This window comes from Quercus lobata, chromosome 5 (genome assembly GCF_001633185.2).
Source record: "Quercus lobata isolate SW786 chromosome 5, ValleyOak3.0 Primary Assembly, whole genome shotgun sequence".
Classification (NCBI taxonomy): Eukaryota; Viridiplantae; Streptophyta; class Magnoliopsida; order Fagales; family Fagaceae; genus Quercus; species Quercus lobata.
The window spans coordinates 48,161,773-48,186,928 of record NC_044908.1 but is presented as its reverse complement, the minus strand read 5'-3'; the positions used below and the strand labels follow the sequence as shown (position 1 = coordinate 48,186,928).

The window sequence follows — 25,156 nt, the reverse complement described above, 5'->3', positions numbered from 1 at the left end:
ACATAGATATATACTACTGGACCTATCACCCCTACAAATAAAAAAAAAAAATATAAGTTATACAATTATAATAATTTGAATTTAAATTAATTTAGGACTTTCCATACATTTGAGTATGTCAAAAGTGTTGTAATTTAACTAGCATTTTTAGTATTTTTATTTGTAACAATCAAATTATGAAGAAAAAAAGTGCGCAGAATTTATTTTTCTTTGGAATAACATACAATATTAAATCCTCAATCTTACCTTAATTCTATCATTCAAGGAAATAACATTATCTTTTAACCATTAATGCATTCAAAGGTCAAAAAGCTCAAAATGAAAAGTTATTTATCACTTTTTTTATGTGTTAGAATCCTCTTCATTTGTTTTTCAACTTTCCGTCAATTTATAATAAAATTTTATTTTTCAGAAATATAAAAACATACATAATAATATCCGTTAGTCTAAAATTATAAGATTTTTTTTTTTTTTTTTTAATGAAATAGCAGAATCCATTAAATGATTAAATAAATAAATAAATCTTTATTGCAAAATTCACCCTAATTTTTTTTTTTTTCTTTTGAGAATCAAATTCACCCTAATCTAAAGTAGCACATATGGGTTACAAATTTTTTTTTTTTTTTTTAAGAAAGTTTCAACCTATAACTTGATGATAATTCTTTATTATTCGACAAAAACATTAGTTGATTTTTTTGGTATAGGGGATTGAATTCCTAATCTCTTATTCAATCATCAGAAACTTTACCGGTTGAGCTAATTGAAACTTACAATAAGAAATTGTCACATCGACTTTTTACTTTTTTTTTTTTAAAGAGAGTTTCAAGTTATAGTGTCTGCTTCTGATGATAGTTTTTTATCATTAGACTAAGATACCAATCAGTTTTAGGTGTAGGCGGGGATTGAATTTTAAATCTTTTAATTAACTATCAGTTACCAATTGAGCTAATTGGAATCACAAGGTTACAAAAGATTTAATCACAAAACTTTTCACACAACTATTATATTGGTACGCTATAATTTTTTTATAGCACTACATTATAATTGGTGTATAATAAAAATTGTATTTATAATAAATCCATATGAAAATTACATATTACACCACACCAATCGCAAGAAAAAAGTTCAAAATTCTTTTTCTAGCATATGCTTAAATTAATAAAATGTGTGTGCTACCGAGAGCCAACTTAAATATAAATATACGGTTGGTTCAAAGGACCCGCCAATACCAAATCATAAAACTCTCATATTTGTGTTCAAAACCTTTCGTTGGAATACATTTGATTCGACAATGGAAACCCAGAAAGCACAGAACCAACGTTTTTTTTTTTTCTTTTTTGCTGGTTGGTGACAAGTAGCTGTTCCATATGTGATTCTTCATAAGGTTCGTTCCTCATTGTATTTTTTTTGGCTTCTCGCTTGCTTTTCACTCATCTGTTTATGTACATCTTTGTCACCAACTTCTTAGCTTCACTTTGAATTAATTCTTGGACGTTCTTAATTTATCAAAAAATAAACTTTGTTTTCCCTTTCATATCAATATTTGCCACCCAACACTGGACTTTCCTGATTGTATGGTTTGATGGGTTGGTGGGTCGGTTTCAGAATGAGAAATGGAGGGTGACACAGGCTTAATAAGTATGTTTAAATCGTTGTATTAAGGGTGTTTATCTGTTACTTTTAGGCTTAATTACTGGCCAAAATTTTGTTGGAATATGAGATGGTAGTTGTGGTGTTGTGTTACAGTTCTGAATACTTAAGCTTTGCTGAGAGATAATGGTCTGAGGGGAAGCAAGTGTCCCCAAGTCTTTTTCTGTTTTAGGGATGAAAGAGTATCAGTTTAGATGCCCAGATACTTTAACTGGTAGTGATCCTTCTATTGGAAGGAGAATTTCATGGGGTGATAACCATTGGAATTCCAAAACTGTGTTGCTTCATGGGTGGAAGAATGATCCTGCAAAATATAATGCTTCTAAGGGAGTTTATGTGGGGAAGAAAAATTTGTGGCTTAGAAAGCATGTGAAATTGATTGCTTTCATGTTGGGGTTGATGGGTTTTATTCTATTGATTGATTCTCTGATGATGTCCATTTTTGATTTGCGAAATTTTCAGCATCACTTGGCCCAAAGAAAATCAACTGGACTCAAGGTATAACACTTTTTGAAATGCTTCTTGAGTCAATATTTTATGTTCCATTCTTGATTTAGCTGCCTAGGTAAGAGCTGGTCAATTAGTAACTTGGAACTCAAGGAAAAGAAGTTAAATTGGCAAGAATGTAGCAATGAAAGTGTAGGTGACTTGAGTGTTTGAAAAGAAGTTAAATAACAAGAATTTAGTCAATATTATTTGTTCAATTCTTAAAATGTTAGCTTCTTCCATATTTTCTTCTTGTTATTTTATCCTCCGGTTCATTGATAGTCTGTTGCTGCTGTGGATGACTGAGTGTCTGATTCTTTTGTTTCTATCTTTTCAACCTATGGGTGAAATCTCAAGATAGATGCATTTTAGCATTTTTTAGAACATATTTTATTACTGAAATGTTGTAGTTAAGCGATCTGTCTGCATTGGCATATGGGATGAAAAAAATGCATGTCCATTTTTTCTATCTGCAAGACTTGGGATATTGTGTTTGCATATGTGTTTTTACTCTTCAGGCTCAGGATTTCAGCTGCTACTGGTCAAGGGCAATTTGCATTTCAAGTCTGCTTTATGTGCATCAGTTAGTGTGTGGAGTTTCTTTAGTCATGTGGCAAAGATTTTCCTCTAATACACGAGCAAACTGTAATGAATTATTAATTCTAGAATAAGGGAAATATTATTAAATCATGCTGACTAATATATCTAATTTCAATGGCATGTATTTTCCAAAGGAGGAAGATAGAGATGCCTACATCAATGAAGAAAAATCACCAGTGATGTATGACCGGCTTCTAAACTTAGCATCCAGTGCTCTTGCTGAGGTTAGCTTCATAACTTTAATGTTTGGTACACATTTTCAGATTAGCTCATGAAATTAGGTGTGCAAATATCTGAGACATTAACTATGATTTAGAAAGAGTTTAAGCAAGAGTCATCAAGGTTCTTGGAGGAACCATATCAGCAGGCCTCTGCATGGAAACCATGCTCGGACAGAAAAGTTCCAATGAATATGGGTATTTGATTCTTCTTTAACCTTGTTCGATGCATGAGAAATATGCATTTCAAATGATAGTCAGTTACTACAGTTGAACTTGCATCCTTTACTGTGCAAATCACTCTAAACTTTGTCATGCTTTTGGACAGGGAAATTTGACAAAAATAATGGCTACATATTAATCAGTGCCAATGGTGGTCTCAATCAACAGCGAGTTGCTGTAAGTACCTTGGCTGCCTTGAGTCATAGTTTTCCTTCTACAAAAAAAAAAAATCTGAAACCTAATGAAATTTTGGAGTAGGAAAAATGAAATTGCTTAGGACAATCTTGAAATTCCATCTACCGAGAAAAGAAATACTTTGGACAGCTCCAAGCTTGTGATGTTAGACAGCTCTTTGTCCTAGGTTTTGTATATTTAATAGGGTCACTATCAAGTATCATGATTTCTTTTGCAACTGATATGGGTTTGCTCTGAGTTCTTTCATCTAATTATCTGATATAGCAGTATCCATGGAAATGAACATCCGGAAGAATTTGGGTTTTCAGAAACTTAAGGATGCTTATGTAAAAATCGTGTTATATAAACATGAGACTAGGTGTTTGGCTCTACTGGACCATTCTTATTGTCTCATTGATATAGATTTAATTGCATACTTAATTTTCCAAACAAAATTTGAATTGTATATAACTTCTACATAAAAGTGATTGAAGCATATTTAAATAATGTCTCGTGTGTTTCAATTTTGATTCCTTTTTTTCATCAACTAGTTCTAGTTTCTTTGCAGGTGTGTGTTTTGGAGGAACTTTTTTATAGTCTCTTTCTTCTGATCTTTTATTCAGTTATCTCCCCCACTAGTGGAACTGACTAGGTTATTGTTAATGCTTACAGATTTGTAATGCCGTTGCCGTGGCATCTCTTCTTAATGCCACTCTAGTTCTTCCAAGATTTCTTTATAGCAATGTTTGGAAGGATCCCAGGTTTGAGATCATATCTGATATTATTTTTGAAATTTTTTAAAGTTAATTTTAAGTTGGTTACTTTTCACATTATCAGGATGGCATTGACATAGTTCTGTAGGTCGATGTCGGTAGCACCCAAACAAACAACTAGTTTTTTCTAGTTATATGGTTTGCTTCATGAATTTCTGGTTATGTGTGAATGTTCTGCTATCTAATTTCAGATTTATGTTCAGTTTTCATAGAACAAATCCTCAGTTCAGTCTTGGTATTTTATTATGTCATTCTACTTCAGCTAAATCCTAAAAAGATAGTTTCAGATATGAATAACAGTTCTCTATTACTTGTTTACCTCTGTACATACTACATAGTATTACTTTGGCTATTATAACTACAGAAGAGTAGGATGCCAAAACCAACATTGCTTTGTTTAGCAATTCTTGTTCTTGAACTAACACATAGCAGGCATGACTTGTAGTTATCACTATCCTTTCAGCAAAATATTTTTTGTTAAAACCAAAGTTTTCTTCTCTTTGAAAGCCCAGTATGCCTGGGATCTTTGGTTTTTTCTCCATTGTATCTCATACGATAAACTGTTAAGTTAACATTGCATCTTAAGTTGCACACCAAAAATAAGTATCTTAAGCATGCAATGTGGTTGATAACTATCACAGATGGCTTGAGAGGTATTCATATAAAATTTATTTATTTTCCCCATCTACAAAAAATAAAATTATATTCAGATGGATATCATTTAGCTTAAACTAAGCTTCTGAGAATTTGAATGATATCAATTTCAAAGAACAATAAAATGTTGCTCGTGATGAATTGTACATCCATTTCAAGAATCTCTGGTTGATTACTTGATAGGTTTTTCATGACCTCTATGATTCAATCAATGCCTAGATACAGTTAGTGCTTTTTATTTTTTTTCAATTGTGATGTACATGCCTCATTTATTTATGCACACATTTAATTTGACATAAGTGCAGCCAGTTTGGTGATATTTATCAAGAGGAGTATTTTATGAGTACCCTGAAGGATGATGTCAACATTGTTAACGATCTCCCTCCTCATCTGAGTTCACTTGACTTTGAAGCACTTGGTAGCCTGGTAATTTGTGTGTGATACTTTAGATGAATAAATTGCACTCATTTCGAGAACAATATCTTAAAGCTTTAACCTTGCCTTTTCAGATTACTGATGCAGATATTGTGAAGGAGGCAAAGCCTGTTGATTACATTAAAAGTGTACTTCCTCCTCTCTTAAAAAATGGAGTTGTTCACTTTCTTGGATTTGGAAATCGACTGGGCTTTGATCCGTTGCCTTCTAATCTTCAGGTTATAAATGATTCCCCTAATGATTTGAATATTTCACAAAAATAGTTATTTGTGCAATGAAAGCTACTAGCTAGAAAATGCATGTCCTACCTTTGTTCTTATTGAATATCATAATATCTTCTTGAGAACTTGTTTGGTAGTTGATTTAAAGTAATTTTTCCTATACTTTTCAAAAGTGTGAAAAATTCTGCATATTTGTATAATATATATAGTGGCATATAACTCTTGTGCATGATCCCAATGCCTTTATAATCCAGTTAAATATACTTCAATGTATTGCAGAAACTAAGATGCAAATGCAACTTCCATGCTTTGAAGTTTGTACCAAAAATTCAACAAACTGGATCATTGTTGGTTAGAAGGATAAGAAAATATGATGCTGCCCGGAGAATGTTGGACAAGCAATTGCTTGGAAACTTCGTGCCCAAAAATTCCTCAAACAAGCAGGATACTTCTGGAGGCCCATCCAAATACCTTGCTTTACACTTGAGATTTGAAGTGGATATGGTGGCCTACTCCCTATGTGAATTTGGGGGTGGAGAAAATGAGAAAAAGGATCTTCAAGCCTACAGAGAAACCCATTTTCCTTTACTTATTGAGCGCTTAAAGAACTCAAGGTAGTTTCTTGAGGCTTATCAAGTTATGGTTTTCTCTAATGTTTTTTGATGAGCAAGTTTTAGTTGACTGATCTATCTCCCTTAAAAATATTGGTGTTTGCAGCCCTATTTCTCCTACAAAGTTGAGAAAGTTGGGAAGATGTCCATTGACACCAGAAGAAGCAGCACTAGTTCTAGCTGGACTTGGTTTTAAGCGTGGAACTTACATTTATTTGGCAGGACACCATATCTATGGAGGAGAATCCAGGATGCATCCCTTCACCAGCCTCTATCCCAACTTGGTCACAAAGGAAAGTCTCCTCACATCTGATGAACTTGCACCGTTTAGAAATTTCTCTTCTCAGGTAAATGAGTGTTATCAATTTCATTTTTTAAGTGTAACATATCACATTAACTTCTAAATGTATCAAACTTTAATTTAAAAATCTCACTGGTATCTGACATTTCTTTTCTTATCAACATTCATTTGATTATGAATTCATGATGTGGGTGTTTTAAACCAGTTACAAAATTCATGTAGGCTCCACTTGCTTCTTTTTTAGCAGTTTTTAAAAACTAACAAACAGAAAACTGCATGATTAAGGAGGGATGTCTTAAGCATTTTATACTATTTTGCATTCCTTTGTCTCATTTATACATAACTAAAAGAGTGTTAGCCAAATATCAGAGTGCTAGCCAAATATCAGAGTGCTAAAATCCAAACAGTCAAAAGAGCAGCATTTGCTGATTCAACTCAAGACAGGTTAGTTCTGATGTTAGGTAAATAGCTAGAATTCTCTGGAAAAAAAAATGGACACAAGTTACATACAAAAAGTATGGGAAATTATCTCTTGAGAGTCTAGGAAGAATTTGAATTTATAAAATATGCCTTCTATGTTAATGTGTAACCTAGGGAAGTAAACAGGAGCCAAGTGCCTAGTTCTCACTGTTTGACTTGAAAGGCAATTGAAAAATGTATTGCATACCTAAGAATTGTGTGCACTCTGTCTATCATATCCTCTGGTCTGATAATAGTATTTAAATACTAGCTTAAAGCAAAGGTGTAAATCAAATCATAATAGTAATACATGTTGAACTATATCTTAAATCCAAGGAGATTTTGCCGTTCAAACCATATTCATATTGTTGTGCAATGCTATTTTGAATTTAATTAACACCATGACCTGATTTGACAAGTGATCTCATATGAGTTATTAATAATCAAAATTCCTCCCTTATGTCATATGGCATTAATCAAACAAATCTTATGCATAAGATTGATGCCTGTTTATTGGACTGGTAACAATTTTAATGAATGTTCCTCACTCAATATTTTAGTACTTATAAATGCATAAATCGTCAAACATTCATTTAGAGCCAAATCTCCAGGGCAAACTGTCTAATTGCATCTTTGGTTCACAGTTGTGGTTTCTTCACCTGATAGGAACAGTGACCTTGATTCAATACCATGTAATTCTTTAATTGTCAACTAAATTTGATTCCATTACTAAAATGGAGAGTTGGTATGGATGCAGCTGGCTGCATTGGACTTTATTGCATGTGCAACTGCTGATGTCTTTGCCATTACTGACTCCGGAAGCCAACTTTCATCCCTTGTATCTGGGTTTCGGACTTATTATGGTGGTGGCCACGCCCCTACCTTGCGGCCTAACAAGAAGAGGCTGGCAGCAATTTTGTCAGAGAATAGCACCATTGGGTGGAACGGTTTTGAAGATAGAGTGAAAAAGATGATTGAGGAAGGTCAAAGGGTGCGTGCAAGGGGCTTTGGTCGAAGCATTTATCGTCAGCCTAGGTGCCCAGAATGCATGTGCAAAGAAGCTCGTTAGCACATCTCATGCTGATAACTGGTTTGAGGCTCTTTAAATCCTTTGTTATTTTTCTCATCTGTGTCCAACATAGTCGAGTATTTCAAGTGACTTCACAGATTGTAAAAATCTCCATTCGATTTGTTCAATAACCTTTGAAAATTGTAATTTATATAGCCAAATTCGTTTTTTTTCCCCCTTTTTCTTTGTTAAATCTTTGACCATGGGCGGTGAGAAGGTTTCCCAAGATAACATGTATAAGTCATTTAATTAAATGTTTCTGATGAATAGTCATTTAATTAAATGTTGTATCTATACCACCTCCATGAACATTGAGCTGAAACTATCACTTCTACCTTACAATATACAGACTCGATTCTTGAAATCTCTCAAAACTAAACCAAAAAATGAGGTGAATTTTATGTTGAATCAAACTGAATTCAGGGGTAAATATAATAGCATTATTGTATTATACCAAAAAAATCCAACTCAAATATATATAATCAATGAAAAAGAGGGAAGAGAAAAGCAAAGATTTCATTCATTCCTCTGCAATTCAGAACATATGGATCCTTGTTTCACTACTCTTCTTTGCTGTAATTGTGATCATATTCATTCCTCTGCAATTCAGAACATATGGATCCTTGTTTCACTACTCTTCTTCACTGTAATTGTGATCGTCATATAATCCTTATATGGAAATGATGCTTTTCCTCTAACATCTTTCATTTTTTTTTTTTTTTTTTTAATGGCATTACTTCAATTTGGAGGGAAGAAACGGTTGAGATTGAAAGGGAGGGTGTAGAACTCCTCATTACGGCTGTCCCCCTTAAATGTCCGAAATTTAACCCACCATGGCATTCCTCTATCTCTAGCACTTTCCTTGTAGTCAAGTGTGTTGTCCAAGAAAATTGCAACAATCAATGCAACAGTTGGGGATGAGAAGAAGATGGTATTAAGGAAATCATTGAACTGCACATCAAATAAACACGAGTTAATGTGAATGATTATAGCACCTTATAGGAAGTTGTTCTTATAGGAAGAATTTAATAGTCCATAGTGTCTTGCACCTTACTCTATACCCTAGACATTGCAATATATATATATATATATATTTGTGTGTGTGTGTGTTGATCCTTCAACTATTAGGGGGGGTATGGTTCAATTTTTCCTCCAAATGAAGTTTATAGTTGAAGGACTAAATTGACACAATTAATAATTGAAGGACCTAATTAAACTTTACCTAATTAAAAGTCCATAGTGTCTTGCACCTTACTCTATACCCTAGACATTGCAATATATATATATATATATATATATTTGTGTGTGTGTGTGTTGATCCTTCAACTATTAGGGGTATTGGTTCAATTTTTCCTCCAAATGAAGTTTATAGTTGAAGGACTAAATTGACACAATTAATAATTGGAGGACCTAATTAAACTTTACCTTATAATTGGAGGACCAAATTAGTAGTTAAACTGAAAAAGGTATGTTCACAATCATACTAAGCAAATAAGGTCTCCAAAGTTAATGCAAAAATATACAAACTATAATTGTGGAGAAGAAGCAAATGATATGCTGTCATATTTATCAACTTAATACAATAAAAAAAATCATTATAAGCATATATAGGAGAAGATATTACGAGTATAATAGCCTAAATATATGGCCTAAGCTCAAAGATTCTGAGTCAAGTCATTGCAAAAAGTTCTATCAACTTAATACAATATTTCTCAAAAAAAAAACTTAATACAATAAAAAAAAATCATTATAAGCATATATAGGAGAAGATATTAGGAGTATAATAGCCTAAATATACGGCCTAAGCTCATAGATTCTGAGTCAAGTCATTGCAAAAAGTTCATTTCCGCAATCATGTGTAAAAAGGTATTTTGAAAATCTTAGGCTATCTACCAGGGTCCACATAAGTTGTCAGCATCTTCAAGACACAGTCTGTTATTTTTCAGATAGACAGTTATTACTCATGGTAGTTTTTGCTTACAACTCCAAACAAATTATCGGGGGGTCCAATGAAGTTGCCAACGGAGGCTTTTCTCTTTCCACGTAGGATACAAGCCTGAGTACTGATGAAAAGACAAACTTACCCATCCAGCTCTGGTATGAGCAGGACCATGAAGAGCCTTGGCTGTGTATTCTCTAAAATACTCTGGAACAGACAAACCCAAGAAGAAGGCAACACCAGTGATAAACAGGTTCCTCATCGAGTTCATATTTGTGAATTGCAAAAATGACAGCCCCACCGAAGCTGGAAACAAAAATGTTTCAACAATCATATGCAGGCAGAAGAGACAAGAAACGCCATAAAATGGTATTAAAATGTGAATTCAATGATACTCACCAACAAGACCAAACAAAACGCAATATACAGCAGCAAATATAGTGAAGGGTATTGACGCAAACAAAGCACCGAATTTTCCTGCAGGAATCAAGAAATCAAGTTAAAAATGACATTAAGAAGTGAGCTTATATAGGTAAATATATGTGATAAATAAGTCACTTACCTAACATAGAGAAAAATATCATAAAACCAGCTGAGATTTGGATAACCCTGCGACTTCCAACGCGAGTGCTTCCAAGAAGTCCTACATTTTCTCTGTTGTTTTCCATTATTAATTAGTCTACTTGCAGCGAACAAATGATAAAGTTAAGAGCAAGAAGCACTAATGCATGCTTACACAGAGACTGTTGAACCAGTCAAAGTTCCAAAGAGTCCACTCAGCAGAATCCCAATTCCCTGCCAGCCAATACCACGGCTAAGAACATGAGCTGGAGGTGGGGTTGCGCTTGCTAGACGTGATGCAGCCTTGTAAGCTCCCGTTGACTGTCAAGAAAACAATAGTTTTTACTTTCTCCGATCCACAATGACTTCATCAACTTTTTAGTTTATTTCAAAGTATTACCTCAATCAATGAAACTATAGTGGCAGCCATCATTCCAAAAGCATGACCAGCATCAAAGGTAGGAGCACCCCACTGAAGAGGGTATGGGATCTTGATCCTGACAGAAATCAATTTCATGGTAAAAAAAGCAGTTGCTACAAATTTCATCTGATTTTTTCTCAATCTCTACTTAGTTTGGGGAAAAAAAAAAAAGTGTTTGACTAATCAGAAATCAAAAGATTCTCCTAATAATATTACATTTCAGTGCACATGTGAGATGACAAAGGATGGCAGCCAAACTTTTCTAGCTTGGTGCCGCTTTTTAGTGGTTTTCAGTCAAAAATCACAAGAGCATTTGGATGCCACCCATTTTCTGCACCAGCAGTTTCCAACAAAGAGGACTGCATCTTTTCTTTTGGTGGAGTTTTCTTGTTCTTAAGAACAGTAACTTCCCTATTACTCCTCATAGCATGGCAATGCACTAGGAATTTGCTTGATTTGAGTCCTGAGGGTCATTCAGAAACTGTCCTAAATTTTCAGCAAGAATTTGCGCATATTTTTAGTCATCATTCAGTAAGTGTTTTAGTTTATTAGATTTTAATATTTAACTGATAAGGACTACTTTAGCTACCAACCATGGAGCAGAAGAAATGAGATTCGCCTTGTCAGTTCGGCAGTTAATTTGTGTTAAATCTGGTCGATGTCTGTATGCGCCACTGGCTGTCAAGAGGTGTGCATATGCCCATATAACAGTGATTGATATGAGGAGAGCAAACCGCTCCAGTATTGGCAGTTTCTTTGCCTGAAAATTTTTTAAGTACTGCATACCAAAAAAAGAAAAGAAAAGAAAAAGAATAATGATAATTAGATTGCCTTTCTATATAGCAAGTATCTACTTTATGCAACTAAGAAAGCAGACTTCAAATGATAAACCACATTTTGAAAATATACAAGAAGAATTAAGAGAAATTCCCTAGGATATACCATTTTCCAATTACCTGACTCCCCTTTTTAAATCATCCATTTGAATAACTAGTTGTAAAGAATGTGTTGTTGTTCAATTATGGTATAATTAAGATAACTTGCCAAAGATCTTTCTAAACATAAGTGTGTTGGACTCTTTAACACCACAAAGAATTAAACTCAATTGGAAAATATAGAAAAATTTATTGATTACTTCCAAAATTGTTGATTTAACATAGCTTTCTAACTTTACGTCATCATCAATAGACGTGAATCCAAGAGGCCACTGACTCCATTTTAGGTTCTAAATTCATTTCACAGAATAATCTCTAACAAACTATAATTCTATGTAGAAGTTGCTCCTACAAATCTCCATTAATAACTTGACATGGTAAGTTACTTTAATCTGGCTTCTCTAATTTTTTTGAACAAGATGTTATCAAATGTTTTTGCACGATTTTATGCATGAATCTGATTAAAAAAGAACTAATAGAAGCAGTACCTGGGAGAAGACTATAAATAGGATAAACATGGGAATGCCAATTTCCACGCAACGTCCAACCTAATACAATTTCAATGAATCAATGAGAAGCAGTACAAGTAACATAATGGGTTATATATATTTTCAGTATGTTCAATATAAAGGATTGAAAAGAAAAATTGCGGTGATATTCTTTAAACTATACCACAGGGAAGCCTCTATCAAACAGACCAAAACCCACTAGTGCAATCACTGGAACCATTCCTAGAGGGCTGAAGAACCTGAAGTGTAAAATTAAAGTTAACATTTGATATTTGAAATAAATGATACTGGAATTAGTTTCTTTTGACTAACAGAGCAAAAATTCATTTGGGATCAAATTTGTACCTGGAACAGATGGCCCACAGCTGACTAAATCCCAAAATAATTTGAATGCTTGATGCTACTATCAGAGCACCTTGGACTGCCCTCATGGTATTGAGAAATCTCTAGGAAAAAAAAAATTACAAGAGCATTAGTTTTTGCTCTATGGAACAACAATCAAGTCAGTCCCATAGTTTTCCTCAAAAAAAAAAAAAAAAGTCAGTCCCATAGTTTTTAATTAGCAAATTAGTTATCAGTTAGCATTTGTTATGACAAAATCTATTTTAAAACAGGTCCACACAGGGAATGCAACAAAGTAAATTGGAAGCTTGTTGCACCTTGTTGCCATGGAATTATATTATTTGACAAATTTAAAGGTAGTATTAATTAGGATTAATGCATACACACAGTTAGGCCCGCCAACTCAGTCATCCACACTAGTACACACGCGCATAAGGTTAATGTGCACAGTAACAAGTTCATGTCATGTGGGAAAAAAAAATTTTGACTGGTCCATGCTTTATCAACCTTGGATCTTTACACATTGACATGACTCACATTTGATTAGTTTAAGGTCATTAACCAATATATCCTTATCTTGATATTGTTTGATATGATAAAGTCAATTGGGTTAAGTGGGTGGGACACACAATTATTCACCGAAAGAACTTGTCTTTTCAAGATAGTGAGTACAGCTTTAGCAGAAATGGTACAGAGGCAGGGGCTGAAAAACGTTACAAAAATTGGACTAACCAGATGAGGATCATCAATACTCGCCAAGGACGAGTCGTGAATGATAGAAATAATGGGGACCATGAATGCATAAGACCCTCCAATCACGGTTGGCAATCGAGTCCCAAACAGTGTTTGTATTAGTGTGTTAATCCCTTCAACAAAGAGTAGAGTCTGTACCACCCTCACTTTGTCACCCTGAACAATCAATTGGACAAACATTAAAAAAAAAAAAAAAAAACCTTTGAGCATATTTTAGTTTATCATAAAATTAAGAAACATTAAAAATCATAATTTCCTTCAAAACAAGTGAATAAAAAAAAATCATAGAACGTACTTAGTTCTCAAATTTCCTATCATGGGAAAATTTTTTGAGATATCAAGGTCAATGAAAATGATTAATCATTTGTGAATGGGTAGTTTTGATTTTTTTTTTTTTCAAGTCTTCAATAACTCAAATAGGTGCCAAACTGATGTTATTAAATATTTTTCTTAAAATACTTACTAGGTGGTAAAATCTAAATAACATACTTATTTAACAATGAATATTGAAGATTTTAGGAACTTCATGGTAGATTTACTTAAATGACATGCAATCCAATATAGATAGATGAGATTAGCTCACATTAGTGCCACCCATGAGCGGAACAAGGAATGATGGGATCATTACAGCAGTTCCTAAGGCCAAAATGTAGTGCTGGAAACCCAAAGCTATTGCCTCCCCTGTTTTCACATGCAGAAATGAGAATGGGTCACAAACAAGGAACACAAAAAAAAAAGGTCTAGAACTTTGAAAAAGATTAATAAATCAATGATTGAAGAAATGGGGTGGTGAAAAGGAATGAACTTTGGCCATACCCCAAGATGGGTTCGAGTCAATACAGTATTCCAAGCCTTGAAGTTGGTCCATTGCTGGGTGGCTTATCTCTTCTGGTTTTGGAGCTGGAGCTGCCATGGCTCACACCCACTTCAAAAGCTCTCTCTCCTTTTGCCTCCAAATCCAAATGGGGTATTCACAAAATGAATGAAAAAAATAAAATTTTGCTTAATGAATCAATGAGAGAGAAAGAGAAGGAGGGAGAGAAAGTCAAAGAAAGTAAAAAAGCAGATAGAGAAAAACCAATGGGATTGATGGAAGCAAAAGAAAGAGATTCAAGAAAAAGAAAGTTGAGAGAGAGAGAGAGAGAAAGATTTCACAGTAGAAAGAGAGACTAGAAATTGCACTTTGCCGCCCACTAAATTGAGGTCTTTCTCTGTGAGCGAGTATAGAGTTAAAACTCTGTCTCTCTCTCTCTTGCTCTGCTTTTTGATTTATACAAAAGTTCCGTTGAGCTTTTTTTTTCGTAATTCCCAAAACTGCCCCTTAAGGAACTGCCAAACTGAATGTTACCGTTGCCTCACTGTTTCCCATAATTTTTAACATTGGCAACTTCTTTAATACTTTGGCCGGTAATTTTGTTGCCCTTAAAAGTAAAAATAATAAAAGAAAGAAAAATAGGTCTATAATATTTTTACAACAAATTTTAAGTGGTAGGTTATTACTGATTGTTATTGTTAGGGTAAAAAAGTAATTTTAGTGTTAAGTTCAAATTTGAACCAATAACGACTAACCACTTGTAATTTATTGTGAAAATATTGTAAAAATATTATGAACATAACATTTGTCTAAAAGAAAAAATATTATTTATGTGGGAGATGCTTTCTATCCTTACAAATATTTAAATTTTTACCTTAAAAGGAGAGAAAGAAAAAGAGAGACTAAGGATAGGCATTTTCATTAAAGTAATGAAATTTTATCCATTGTACCCCAAGAAAAAAAGAAAGCCAAAGTAGTGGGTGGATGATGATATCATGTATGTAGATTAAAGTAGTGCTTATTTTGCATAATCATCGCGACTCTCCATTTAATTTTATTGAGCATGCTAAAGATATAAGTTTTTGAACAATTCATCTTGTTTTGTCCTGGTGATAAAATGTTATTAAAAAAATATTACTTTTATGTTAGTTCATCACTTACATTACTTTTATTATATATTAATCATAATGAGTTATGACATAAGTGGCAGAATCAAAATTTTGCATAATCACGCCTCTCCTATTAATTTTATTGAGCGTGTTAAGAATATAACTTTTTGAACAATTCATCATCTTTTTCGGAGGTGATAAAATGTTATTAGAATGATATCACTTTCATGTTAGCCCACTGCTCACATTATTTTTATTATTAATCACAACAAACTAAGACATTAGTGACGGACTCTAGGGGCACAATTTATGTAGACATTATACATGTGCACTCTAACCTATATACACACACATATAGTACTTGATATCAAATCAATTTATGTGTATATTAATTGATTTTAAAAAACCAACCAAAAAAATTGATTCATTATATATATATATATATATATATTTTTTTTTTTTGGTATGAATAAGTTGAATTATTATTTTTTTCAAAGTAAAATTTTAACTTATGAACAAAAAGATCTTTTAACAATTAGATAAAACACTAAGTACATTTTACATAAATTTGTGTTATTATGTAATTATCCCAAACTTTTATTGCTTATTACATAAATTTTATGAAGGAGAATAAATTATTATGTAAAGAATATAAAGATAATAGGGTTTTAGTAAAAGCTTATAAATCTTGAGTAACTACATGCTCTACACATGGAGGTGTATTCTCCATCCAAATCATACAATTAGTTATACACTTGGCAATTTGGCATACTTAGCTAGCTCCAACCCAATTTTGTTCATCCGAGCTTACTGAGGTAAAACAGCCTTGGCTAAAAGAAGAGGCTGCCACCTGAATCTAGTCCAATATATGCCCAACACAAGAAAGTCGTGGTTATGGGGAGTTAACTTTTTCTCAATTTTTTAAGGCAATAAATTGCAATTAGTACAAAATTACTTCGACATAAATTTATTATTTTGACAATTCTTATTACATATCAATCATAATGTCACTCCAATAGTAATTAGAAAAAGTTTGCAAAATTTTTGTGTTACTATTACTAAATTGATTGAATTTCATTTAGGCTAAGAGTTTACCTTTTATAGGTTCCAATTAGCTCAATTAGTAAAATTTCTAATGGTTGAATAAGGGATCGTTCAATCCTCGTCTACACTAAAAATCGATTGGTGTCTTAGTTTGGTAATAAAAAGCAGAATTATCAAAAGTGGACGCCATAGACTAAAACTTTATTACCAAAAATAAAAACATTTTCTTCTTTTTCTTTTCTTTATTGTGTGTTTGGTTTGCTATAAATTTGGGATAATGGGATCATTAAAATGATCATTACCTCTGTCCATCTCAATTTAATGCATAAATGAACATGGTACATGCTCTCTCCATTAGAGCACCCACACTAGATGTGGGATATGTGCCAAATATTTAGCATTTGGCACATATCCCACACCAAACCCAATTTTAGCCCATTTAGTAGATGTGGTAAATTTTTTTTTTTTTTTTGCAACATTGAACAGTACCGTGGCAAATTTGCCACGGTACGGAAAAGATGTGGTATATTGTTTGTTGTTTGTTTATTGTGTTGATGTGTAGTAAATATTATTTTAATGTGCAGTAAATATTATTTTAATGTATAGAATTGAATTATAAAACATTTGATAAATGAGATGTTGTAAAATAATGTGTGTGGGGCCCAAACGATTTACGGGCCGGGCCCATTTACCTGGGGAAAATCCAAAGGCCCAAGCCGAGGAGGGCTATGGCCCAAACTCGACCAAATAGCCTATGGACATCGCCGAGGACGGCTCAGTCCTCGGCAGACCCAAAGTTCCCCCTCTGAAAGGAGGGCAGAAACGGTATAGGACCGAAACCAAGACAAAAGATCTAAAATATCCAGGGAAAGCTGCTGTTATTACCATTTAATGCTCTGAACCTGACAGAGCCGCATTCTTTGGCTTTTACAACCATCCCCAACGACTTTGGGGGATAGGCTGATGGGACAAGTATCAATTTTGGAAAGATTGACCCTATACGTGGACGAAGGACAATGAACGCAGGCGAATATAAAAGGAAAAAGAAGTAACCTAAAAGGGGGTTGGGAAAAATGGCCAGAAACCAGGGCCTCCCATCCCACCTCCAGGAGAAAGACTCCAGGGGTGTAGGAAAGCTTAAGTTCATACGAACACCGCGAAAAACCCACCGCCTATCGAACAAGGCCTAGCCTTCCAAACCCACGCTCTACAAATGATATTGTTAGGGGCCTTTTCACGTGCGAACCCGACACTGTTACGGTCCGTCACGAATCGCGTCCTTACAATTGGCGCCGTCTGTAGGGAAGGCTTGTGAGTTGGTATAGGAAGTGGGTCGATGGAGCTTCTTCGTTATATCTAACCGTCGGTTATAGAGTTCTAGTATAAAGTTCTGATTAGCGGCTGTGTTTCTTGATTAGGGGCTTGGTTGGGGAGCCAACTCCCTTAAAGCAAAGGTCCCCTGTAAAGAGTAAACTAGGTACCTTGTAACGTTAACCGTATGGATAAACTCTAGGGGCTTGGCCGAGGAGCTAACTCCCCTAAAGCCAAGATCCCACACAAAGAGAAAACTAGGTTTTGGACAGAACCAAGGCATTGCATGGTCCACGGACCCAAGCCTCAGGGGAAACCAACTACCTGGATGTGGAGAACTAGGTTTTGGACAGAACCAAGGCATTGCATGGTCCTCGGACCCAAGCCTCAGGGGAAACCAACTACCTGGATGTGGAAAACTAGGTTTTGGACAGAACCAAGGCATTGCATGGTCCACGGACCCAAGCCTCAGGGGAAACCAACTACCTGGATGTGAAAAACTAGGTTTTGGACAGAACCAAGGCATTGCATGGTCCACGGACCCAAGCCTCAGGGGAAACCAACTACCTGGATGTGGAAAACTAGGTTTTGGACAGAACCAAGGCATTGCATGGTCCACGGACCCAAGCCTCAGGGGGAAACCAACTACCTGGATGTGGAAAACTAGGTTTTGGACAGAACCAAGGCATTGCATGGTCCTCGGACCCAAGCCTCAGGGGAAACCAGACTACCTGGATGTGGAAAACTAGGTTTTGGACAGAACCAAGGCATTGCATAGTCCTCGACCCAAGCCTCAGGGGAAACCAACTACCTGGGATGTGGAAAAACTAGGTTTTGGACAGAACCAAGGCATTGCATGGTCCACGGACCCAAGCCTCAGGGGAAACCACTACCTGGATGTGGAAAAACTAGGTTTTGGACAGAACCAAGGCATTGCATGGTCCTCGGACCCAAGCTCAGGGGAAACCAACTACCTGGATGTGGAAAACTAGGTTTTGGACAGAACCAAGGCATTGCATGGGTCCACCGGACTCAAGCCTCAGGGGAAACCAACTACCTGGATGTGGAAACTAGGTTTTGGACAGAACCAAGGCATTGCATGGTCCTCGGACCCAAGTCTCAGGGGAAACATACTGGATGTGAAAACTAGGTTTTGGACAGAACCAAGGCATTGCATGGTCCACGGACCCAAGCCTCAGGGGAAACCAACTACCTGGATGTGGAAAGCTAGGTTTTGGACAGAACCAAGGTATTGCATGGTCCTCGGACCCAAGCCTCAGGGGAAACCAACTACCTGGATGTAATGAAAACTAGGTTTTGGACAGAACCAAGGCATTGCAAAGTCCTCGGACTCAAACCTGTGGGGAAACCAACTACTTGGATGAGGAACCAACTATTTAAAGAAAAACTATGGCCCGTAAACCTCGAAATCCCTCCGAAGAGAACTCCGCGTTAGCAGACGGGTTAATATCTTGATTGCGCGGATTCCTCGGTCTACCCTCGGATCCCCAGTATCAAAGGGGTTGATGCGATACGGCGCAACATATTGCCCCAAAAGCACAACCAGAGTCCCTCGCTACTTAGCTACCCTTTCAGACGAATTATTTAGAGATTATCGTTCTCGGACATTGGTCTAGCATGCATCGCGTAGTACTCAACGCTTATCCCGGTTAGTTCCAAGAATTTAATTTATTGAAAGTTACCATTGTTATACTTGATAATATTTGTGAGTTTAAATTAGTAGGAACCCGTGTTAAAGCATTTTTTCTGCCTGGAATATCCTTAAGGGCAAGCTTGCATTTAATATTCATGCATAAAGTAGTTGTTACGGAGAAGAAAGATATGTATGGAGAAATAGGCACATATTTTATTAAGACAAAGGAACAGTACAGTGTACAATGAAAAGCTGAAACAAGCTTACACTAAAGCTGACCACATAAGTAAAGGAAAATACAAGCGAGTGGAGAGAAGGCCGTGGGGACAGCTCAGAGGAGAGGTTGGCTACTGCGCCAAGTTATTGTCTAAGGAAACCATTCCTCGACACCTCTGCATGCCCATAACTCAGGCAGCCAAAGAACCTGACCTCAGGCTAACACCATCTACAGAAAAGGTGCTAGGAGCTTGAGGTTGGGAAGCCCCCACAAAAATTTGCCTGCCACAAGGTAGACAGTGCTGATGGTGGAAATTCTTTCTTTGGACATACCGAAAAACTGGCATGACCAGAACCTGCTTCGGATTTTGACTAAAAGAGGGAAGAGGACCCCCTCCCCTATGACGAAATGGAATGCTCCCTTGAACTTGCACCTCCTTGGCCCGTACCTCCCTACTCTGAATCTCGGGGGGACATGACGCCTTTGTGGCGGAGGGAGCTCCTTTTTCCCAATCTCTGCCTCAAGCATGATGAACTAAGGGAGGAATCTGAAGGATTTGTGTGTGAAAAGGAGCAACTTTCTCTCCTATTTATGTTAAAAGATAAGGTGGTGGCATTTAATTCGCGCAGCGTCCCAAGGAACGCTACAGACAAAACGTCTCTGGCTCGACTTCCAACGTCGTCTGCAACCCTGAGGTTAAAGGAGTCTCGAGAAGGTGCACCTCGAACACTGGGACGCCAAAAGGTACCGCGTGATCAAAAGTTATGGAAACACCTCTTAATTTGTGGGCCCAGTAAATTCGCGGCCCAGGCCCGTTCGGCATATGGGCCCAGGGACAGAACCAAGGCCTTGTATGGTCCTCGGACTCAAGCCTATGGGGAAACCAAGTACGAAAAATTATAAAAATTACAAGTTTTTGGGCAGAACCAAGGCCTTGTATGGTCCTCGGACTCAAGCCTATGGGGAAGCCAAGTACGAAAAATTATAAAAATTACAAGTTTTTGGGCAGAACTAAGGCCTTGTATGGTCCTCGGACTCAAGCCTATGGGGAAGCCAAGCACGAAAAATTATAAAAATTACAAGTTTTTGGGTAGAACCAAGGCCTTGTATGGTCCTCGGACTCAAGCCTATGGGGAGGCCAAGCACGAAAAATTATAAAAATTACAAGTTATTGGACAGAACCAAGGCCTTGCATGGTCCTCGGACTCAAGCCTATGGGAAAACCAAATACTTGGATAAGAAAAGGTTTGACTCTCATAAGAAAGGTTACTTGGTCAAAATGTCAGGTCACTTCATCCACGGCTTAAACACCATAGAATGTTAAGGCCAATAAAGGTGTAAGGAAAGGGGTGGAACGCCCCAGCATTTAGTCGTATAAGAGGGCTATTCATTTGGTAGGGGATATGTCCTCGGACGGCTATTTCTCACACGGCATCAAGCCTTCGGTTCTCTCCTCGGCTGGTTCCGGGTGAGTATTATTTTTTACGGATCGGCCTTATTGTGCCAAGCACTTCTATTAAAGTTATGGCGACATCATTTTATTATCAAATATTTTGGTCTTAGTCGTCATTGATTTAGATGCTATATTATTGTGCCGAGCAGCGCTTGCAAATTTATGAAAACATAGAGACATAACATGCGAAATAAGGTAGACAACAATTTTTATTAATATAAAAAAAATCATTACAACATACAAAAAGGGGCTCAAACGAGCCTATACAAAATGTAAACTGCCTAAGCAACCATTACATCTGTAGTACAAAAAAGTAAACTGTCAAGCGTCTTTTAAACTCGTCTTCAAAGTTTCTCCAATCTCTGCCTCATTGCTGCTCATACTGAGAGAGGGACTCACTTTAAAAAAGAAAATGAATGAAGAAGAAGGAAATAGTAAGGAAGAAATCAATGACGAAGATGAGGGGGATGAATAAAGAAGATGGAGGACATGAGTAAAGAAGGAGGAGAAGAAGAGAGAGAGATGAAGAGACAAAGAGAGGAACAAAAGATAGAAAAGAAACAGCACCAGGGCGGAACTGGTGCTGGGAAGACAATAAGAAGAGGGAGGGGAAGGGCACCAAGGAGTAAAAGAGGGAGAAGCAGAAGCACTTAGCCCCTGCCTCCGCCCTGACTCCTAACACGCCGGTGCCATATTAGGTACGCTCGTGAGGAGCCGGATGGTAACGATCTTGGGTGTTCTCGACTCAGTCACGTCGAAAGTTTGACGTGACGAGTCCCTGCTTCGGATTTTGACTGAAAGAAGGATGAGGTTGATTTTGAGTCTTCGCCATCCTTGTCCCGATCGAGCCATGATAAGCTTTATCGGAACGTGGCGTTTTTGGGAGGGGTGGGACTTTTGCATCCCTTATTGTTATGGTAAAGTATTTTACGATTAAGTGTATAAACCGGCGAGTAAATCGAATCTTAAGGGAGGCTAAGTATTCCAGAGTCGCAGGAGGATGAAAAGGGATTTTTGGTAAAAACAATCACCTCCTCCTGTCCTACTTATACAGAGGGCGGAGCGGGGGGCATTTAATAAGTTCAGATCTCCAAAGGAATCAGCAAACCCAAACACGCTGGTTCCGCTTCTCCACCCCATCAAAATAACCCGTCGAATTAAAGTAGTCTCGTAAATAGTGATTATTCAAAGCGCGTTTTGAATACCCCAAGCGATAAGAATGCATCAAGCGCGAAATTAAAAACTATCTCGTAGACCGGTGAATCTCTTGGACATATGAGGAACCGCCAGCATGTTTAATAGGCCGAATAGATTGGGCCACAGGAGAGGTTTGGCATCACCAAAACCCCCCTTTCCAACCAAGAGGTTGGACAGCCGGGTTTTGAGGGGCTATTGTGGGGCCCAAACGATTTACGGGCCGGGCCCATTTACCTGGGGAAAATCCAAAGGCCCAAGCCGAGGAGGGCTATGGCCCAAACTCGACCAAATAGCCTATGGACATCGCCGAGGACGGCTCAGTCCTCGGCAGACCCAAAGTTCCCCCTCTGAAAGGAGGGCAGAAACGGTATAGGACCGAAACCAGGACAAAAGATCTAAAATATCCAGGGAAAGCTGCTGTTATTGCCATTTAATGCTCTGAACCTGACAGAGCCGCATTCTTTGGCTTTTACAACCATCCCCAACGACTTTGGGGGATAGGCTGATGGGACAAGTATCAATTTTGGAAAGATTGACCCTATACGTGGACGAAGGACAATGAACGCAGGCGAATATAAAAGGAAAAAGAAGTAACCTAAAAGGGGGTTAGGAAAAATGGCCAGAAACCAGGGCCTCCCAGCCCACCTCCAGGAGAAAGACTCCAGGGGTGTAGGAAAGCTTAAGTTCATACGAACACCGCGAAAAACCCACCGCCTATCGAACAAGGCCTAGCCTTCCAAACCCACGCTCTACAAATGATATTGTTAGGGGCCTTTTCACGTGCGAACCCGACACTGTTACGGTCCGTCACGAATCGCGTCCTTACAATGTGGTAAAATAATAAAGTAGGTATTTGATGTGGTAAAATGGCATAATTTTTGGAACATCTGCTACGGATGCTCTTATAGTCAATTATTTTTATCATTACTTGAAGCTAGAATATGAGTTATGACAGACTACTAGAAGCTATGAACTCCCAAAATAAAAGCGGGATAATTTATTGTTTTTTTTCCTTTTTTTTTTTTTTTTTTGGTTTTGTTTGGCTGATACATATTTTTCTCCTCTCTCTCTCTCTCCTTTCCTTTTTATTCATCAGATTAATCATAATTATAACCTGAATGATTTAATTTGACCAACTACATAATGTGTGTATTTGTTTCTAAAAAAAAAAAAAAAAAACCTGTTTATAATACTTAAAAATTTAAAAAAGAAAAAGTCCAAAAAAAATTAAAATCTCTGCTGCGTCAAACATGGTAATGAAATTATGAAACACTTATAGTGTAAACAAAAAGAATAAATGCCCTGGTCCGTACTGTACGCATTGGCGAATTAATTTGTTTTTATTGTTGTTAGGTACAGCTATTGAGTATTGAACACATTTAATATCCAGGACATGCCACTCTGCTAAGGTAACTGCTATCTGTTGTCCCCGTTGTCATTACATGAGTGTCATTACATGTGTGACTTCAAATCCTTTTTTTTCCCTTAATTAAGGAGGGTTAAATTAAGTTGATCAAGTAACTCAGTTTTATAAAAACGTCATAATTATAAGTTGTTTATATTTGGTTTAAATTTAGTTCGAGAAAAAAGATTATTTACAAATAAGCTCAACTCGAGTCTAAATTAAGCTCGACAATTATACAAAACGAACTTCAACATAATAATAATGTGCTCTTGAATAAGCTTGTTAGGTATAAAAGTCGATTTAAGTATATATAATATTATATTTTTATATGTCTATATGAATAAAATATATTTACATAGACTTGAGATTTAATACTTGAAGTTTATAAGATAACAAATTATTATTTATAATTTATTAATCCTAAACTTTAATATTCAGCTTGATTAAAAGTCTGTACATTAAATTTATATCCTCAGTTTAATAAAAATATTCAAAAAAATTATATGAATCTTAAGCTCAAAAAACTGTAGTTTTTCAAGGAAAATAATTGCAAAAGAAAGTGAGGAGTTTACCATTTCTTTTTGGCCAAAATGGGACATTTAAGAGTGCAATTTATACTAAGAACCTTATTACTCAATTGGTTGTTACATATTGGCATGTTTAATGGAAACATGTAGACATACAAACTAAAAAAAAAAAAATTCAATCACAACTTGATTTTATTAATTTCTTTGGCTTATTATTGATTAGACCAAATTTTTTTTAAAACAACCTAAAAAAAAAAAAAAAGAGATCAAAACTCAAAATGAAGGTTAAAAAAAATTGTTGGTTTGTAAATTATCCCAAATTAATGGTTCAAGAAATATACAATTATTTTTAAAAAAAGGGGAAATTTTGAAAAATTCCAGGTCATTATCAGACTATCAGTTACTTAAATCCCATACGAAGGCAAGAAATTTCTTTTTTCATTTTTTTTTTTTTTTCAGAAATGATTTGAGCTTTTCTCTTTTTTTAGGTGATTGGTGCTTTGTTTCTGCTCGTGGTTTCTGTTTAAATAAACAGAGAGTCTGACTAGGCCCCAACGTGTGAAAGAACAGTGTACGAATCTCTAACGTCTCTATTTTGATGCCAAGACAAGCAGCAGCATCGATCTCGGTGCCCCAATACATGTTGCTCTATTTTTCACTTTTTCACTTTTTACTTTTTACCTGCACTCACAGTCACAGTGGCTGCAAAATTCATGATATTTACCGCTCTGTCCACTTGCCCAGACCAAACTGACCAACCAACTTTTCAAAAAAATATAAATCAAATTAAAAAAAATATTACCCTTTTATTAATCTTTTATTTTTTTGAAAAGCTTTTAATATTTTTGTACCAGTTTGTCTATGAAATAAAAAGTTATTTGTAGTATATCAGAACGTAGCATGTGCCTATCAGGGAACGTAGCTATGTTGTTACAAAGCTCCTACTGTGGATTCTGCCAGATATTTGACATATTGTTTTGTTGTAGGCCAAGATGCATAAACAAAAGTAGTTGCAAATTGATATTTTGGGTTTTAAAATTTCTTTATAACTCTTTAATTAAGGTTTTTCCATTCATGAAACGATTATTTGGA

The 25,156-nt window shown here is 36.0% G+C and overlaps 2 protein-coding genes across 4 annotated transcripts; one reads left to right on the top strand and one right to left on the bottom strand.

Annotated features, from left to right (window-relative positions):
- Positions 1 to 1,305: 1,305 nt before the first annotated feature.
- LOC115989588 (O-fucosyltransferase 8) lies at positions 1,306 to 8,167 on the top strand. Of its 3 annotated transcripts, XM_031113342.1 has the most exons (11): positions 1,306 to 1,384; positions 2,113 to 2,148; positions 2,871 to 2,960; positions 3,053 to 3,152; positions 3,283 to 3,353; positions 4,023 to 4,111; positions 5,083 to 5,203; positions 5,287 to 5,430; positions 5,713 to 6,047; positions 6,151 to 6,391; positions 7,562 to 8,167. In XM_031113342.1, the coding sequence occupies exons 3-11, from the start codon at positions 2,916 to 2,918 to the stop codon at positions 7,871 to 7,873; spliced, it is 1,458 nt and encodes a 485-aa protein (XP_030969202.1). In that variant the 5' UTR covers positions 1,306 to 1,384; positions 2,113 to 2,148; positions 2,871 to 2,915; the 3' UTR covers positions 7,874 to 8,167. The 3 variants fall into 3 exon arrangements, with proteins under 3 accessions (XP_030969202.1, XP_030969201.1, XP_030969203.1); XM_031113341.1 differs by lacking the exon at positions 1,306 to 1,384 and having other exon boundaries at positions 1,548 to 2,148; XM_031113343.1 differs by lacking the exons at positions 1,306 to 1,384; positions 2,113 to 2,148 and adding an exon at positions 2,168 to 2,781.
- A 362-nt stretch (positions 8,168 to 8,529) lies between these two features.
- On the bottom strand, positions 8,530 to 14,570 carry LOC115989589 (nucleobase-ascorbate transporter 2). Its single transcript, XM_031113345.1, has 13 exons — positions 14,150 to 14,570; positions 13,917 to 14,014; positions 13,313 to 13,489; positions 12,584 to 12,684; positions 12,402 to 12,477; positions 12,218 to 12,277; positions 11,388 to 11,572; positions 10,774 to 10,870; positions 10,549 to 10,694; positions 10,375 to 10,466; positions 10,212 to 10,289; positions 9,958 to 10,118; positions 8,530 to 8,824 (listed from the first exon to the last, which is right to left on the bottom strand). Exons 1-13 carry the CDS (start codon positions 14,244 to 14,246, stop codon positions 8,612 to 8,614), a joined length of 1,581 nt encoding a protein of 526 aa, XP_030969205.1. The 5' UTR covers positions 14,247 to 14,570; the 3' UTR covers positions 8,530 to 8,611.
- Between the last annotated feature and the right edge of the window lie 10,586 nt (positions 14,571 to 25,156).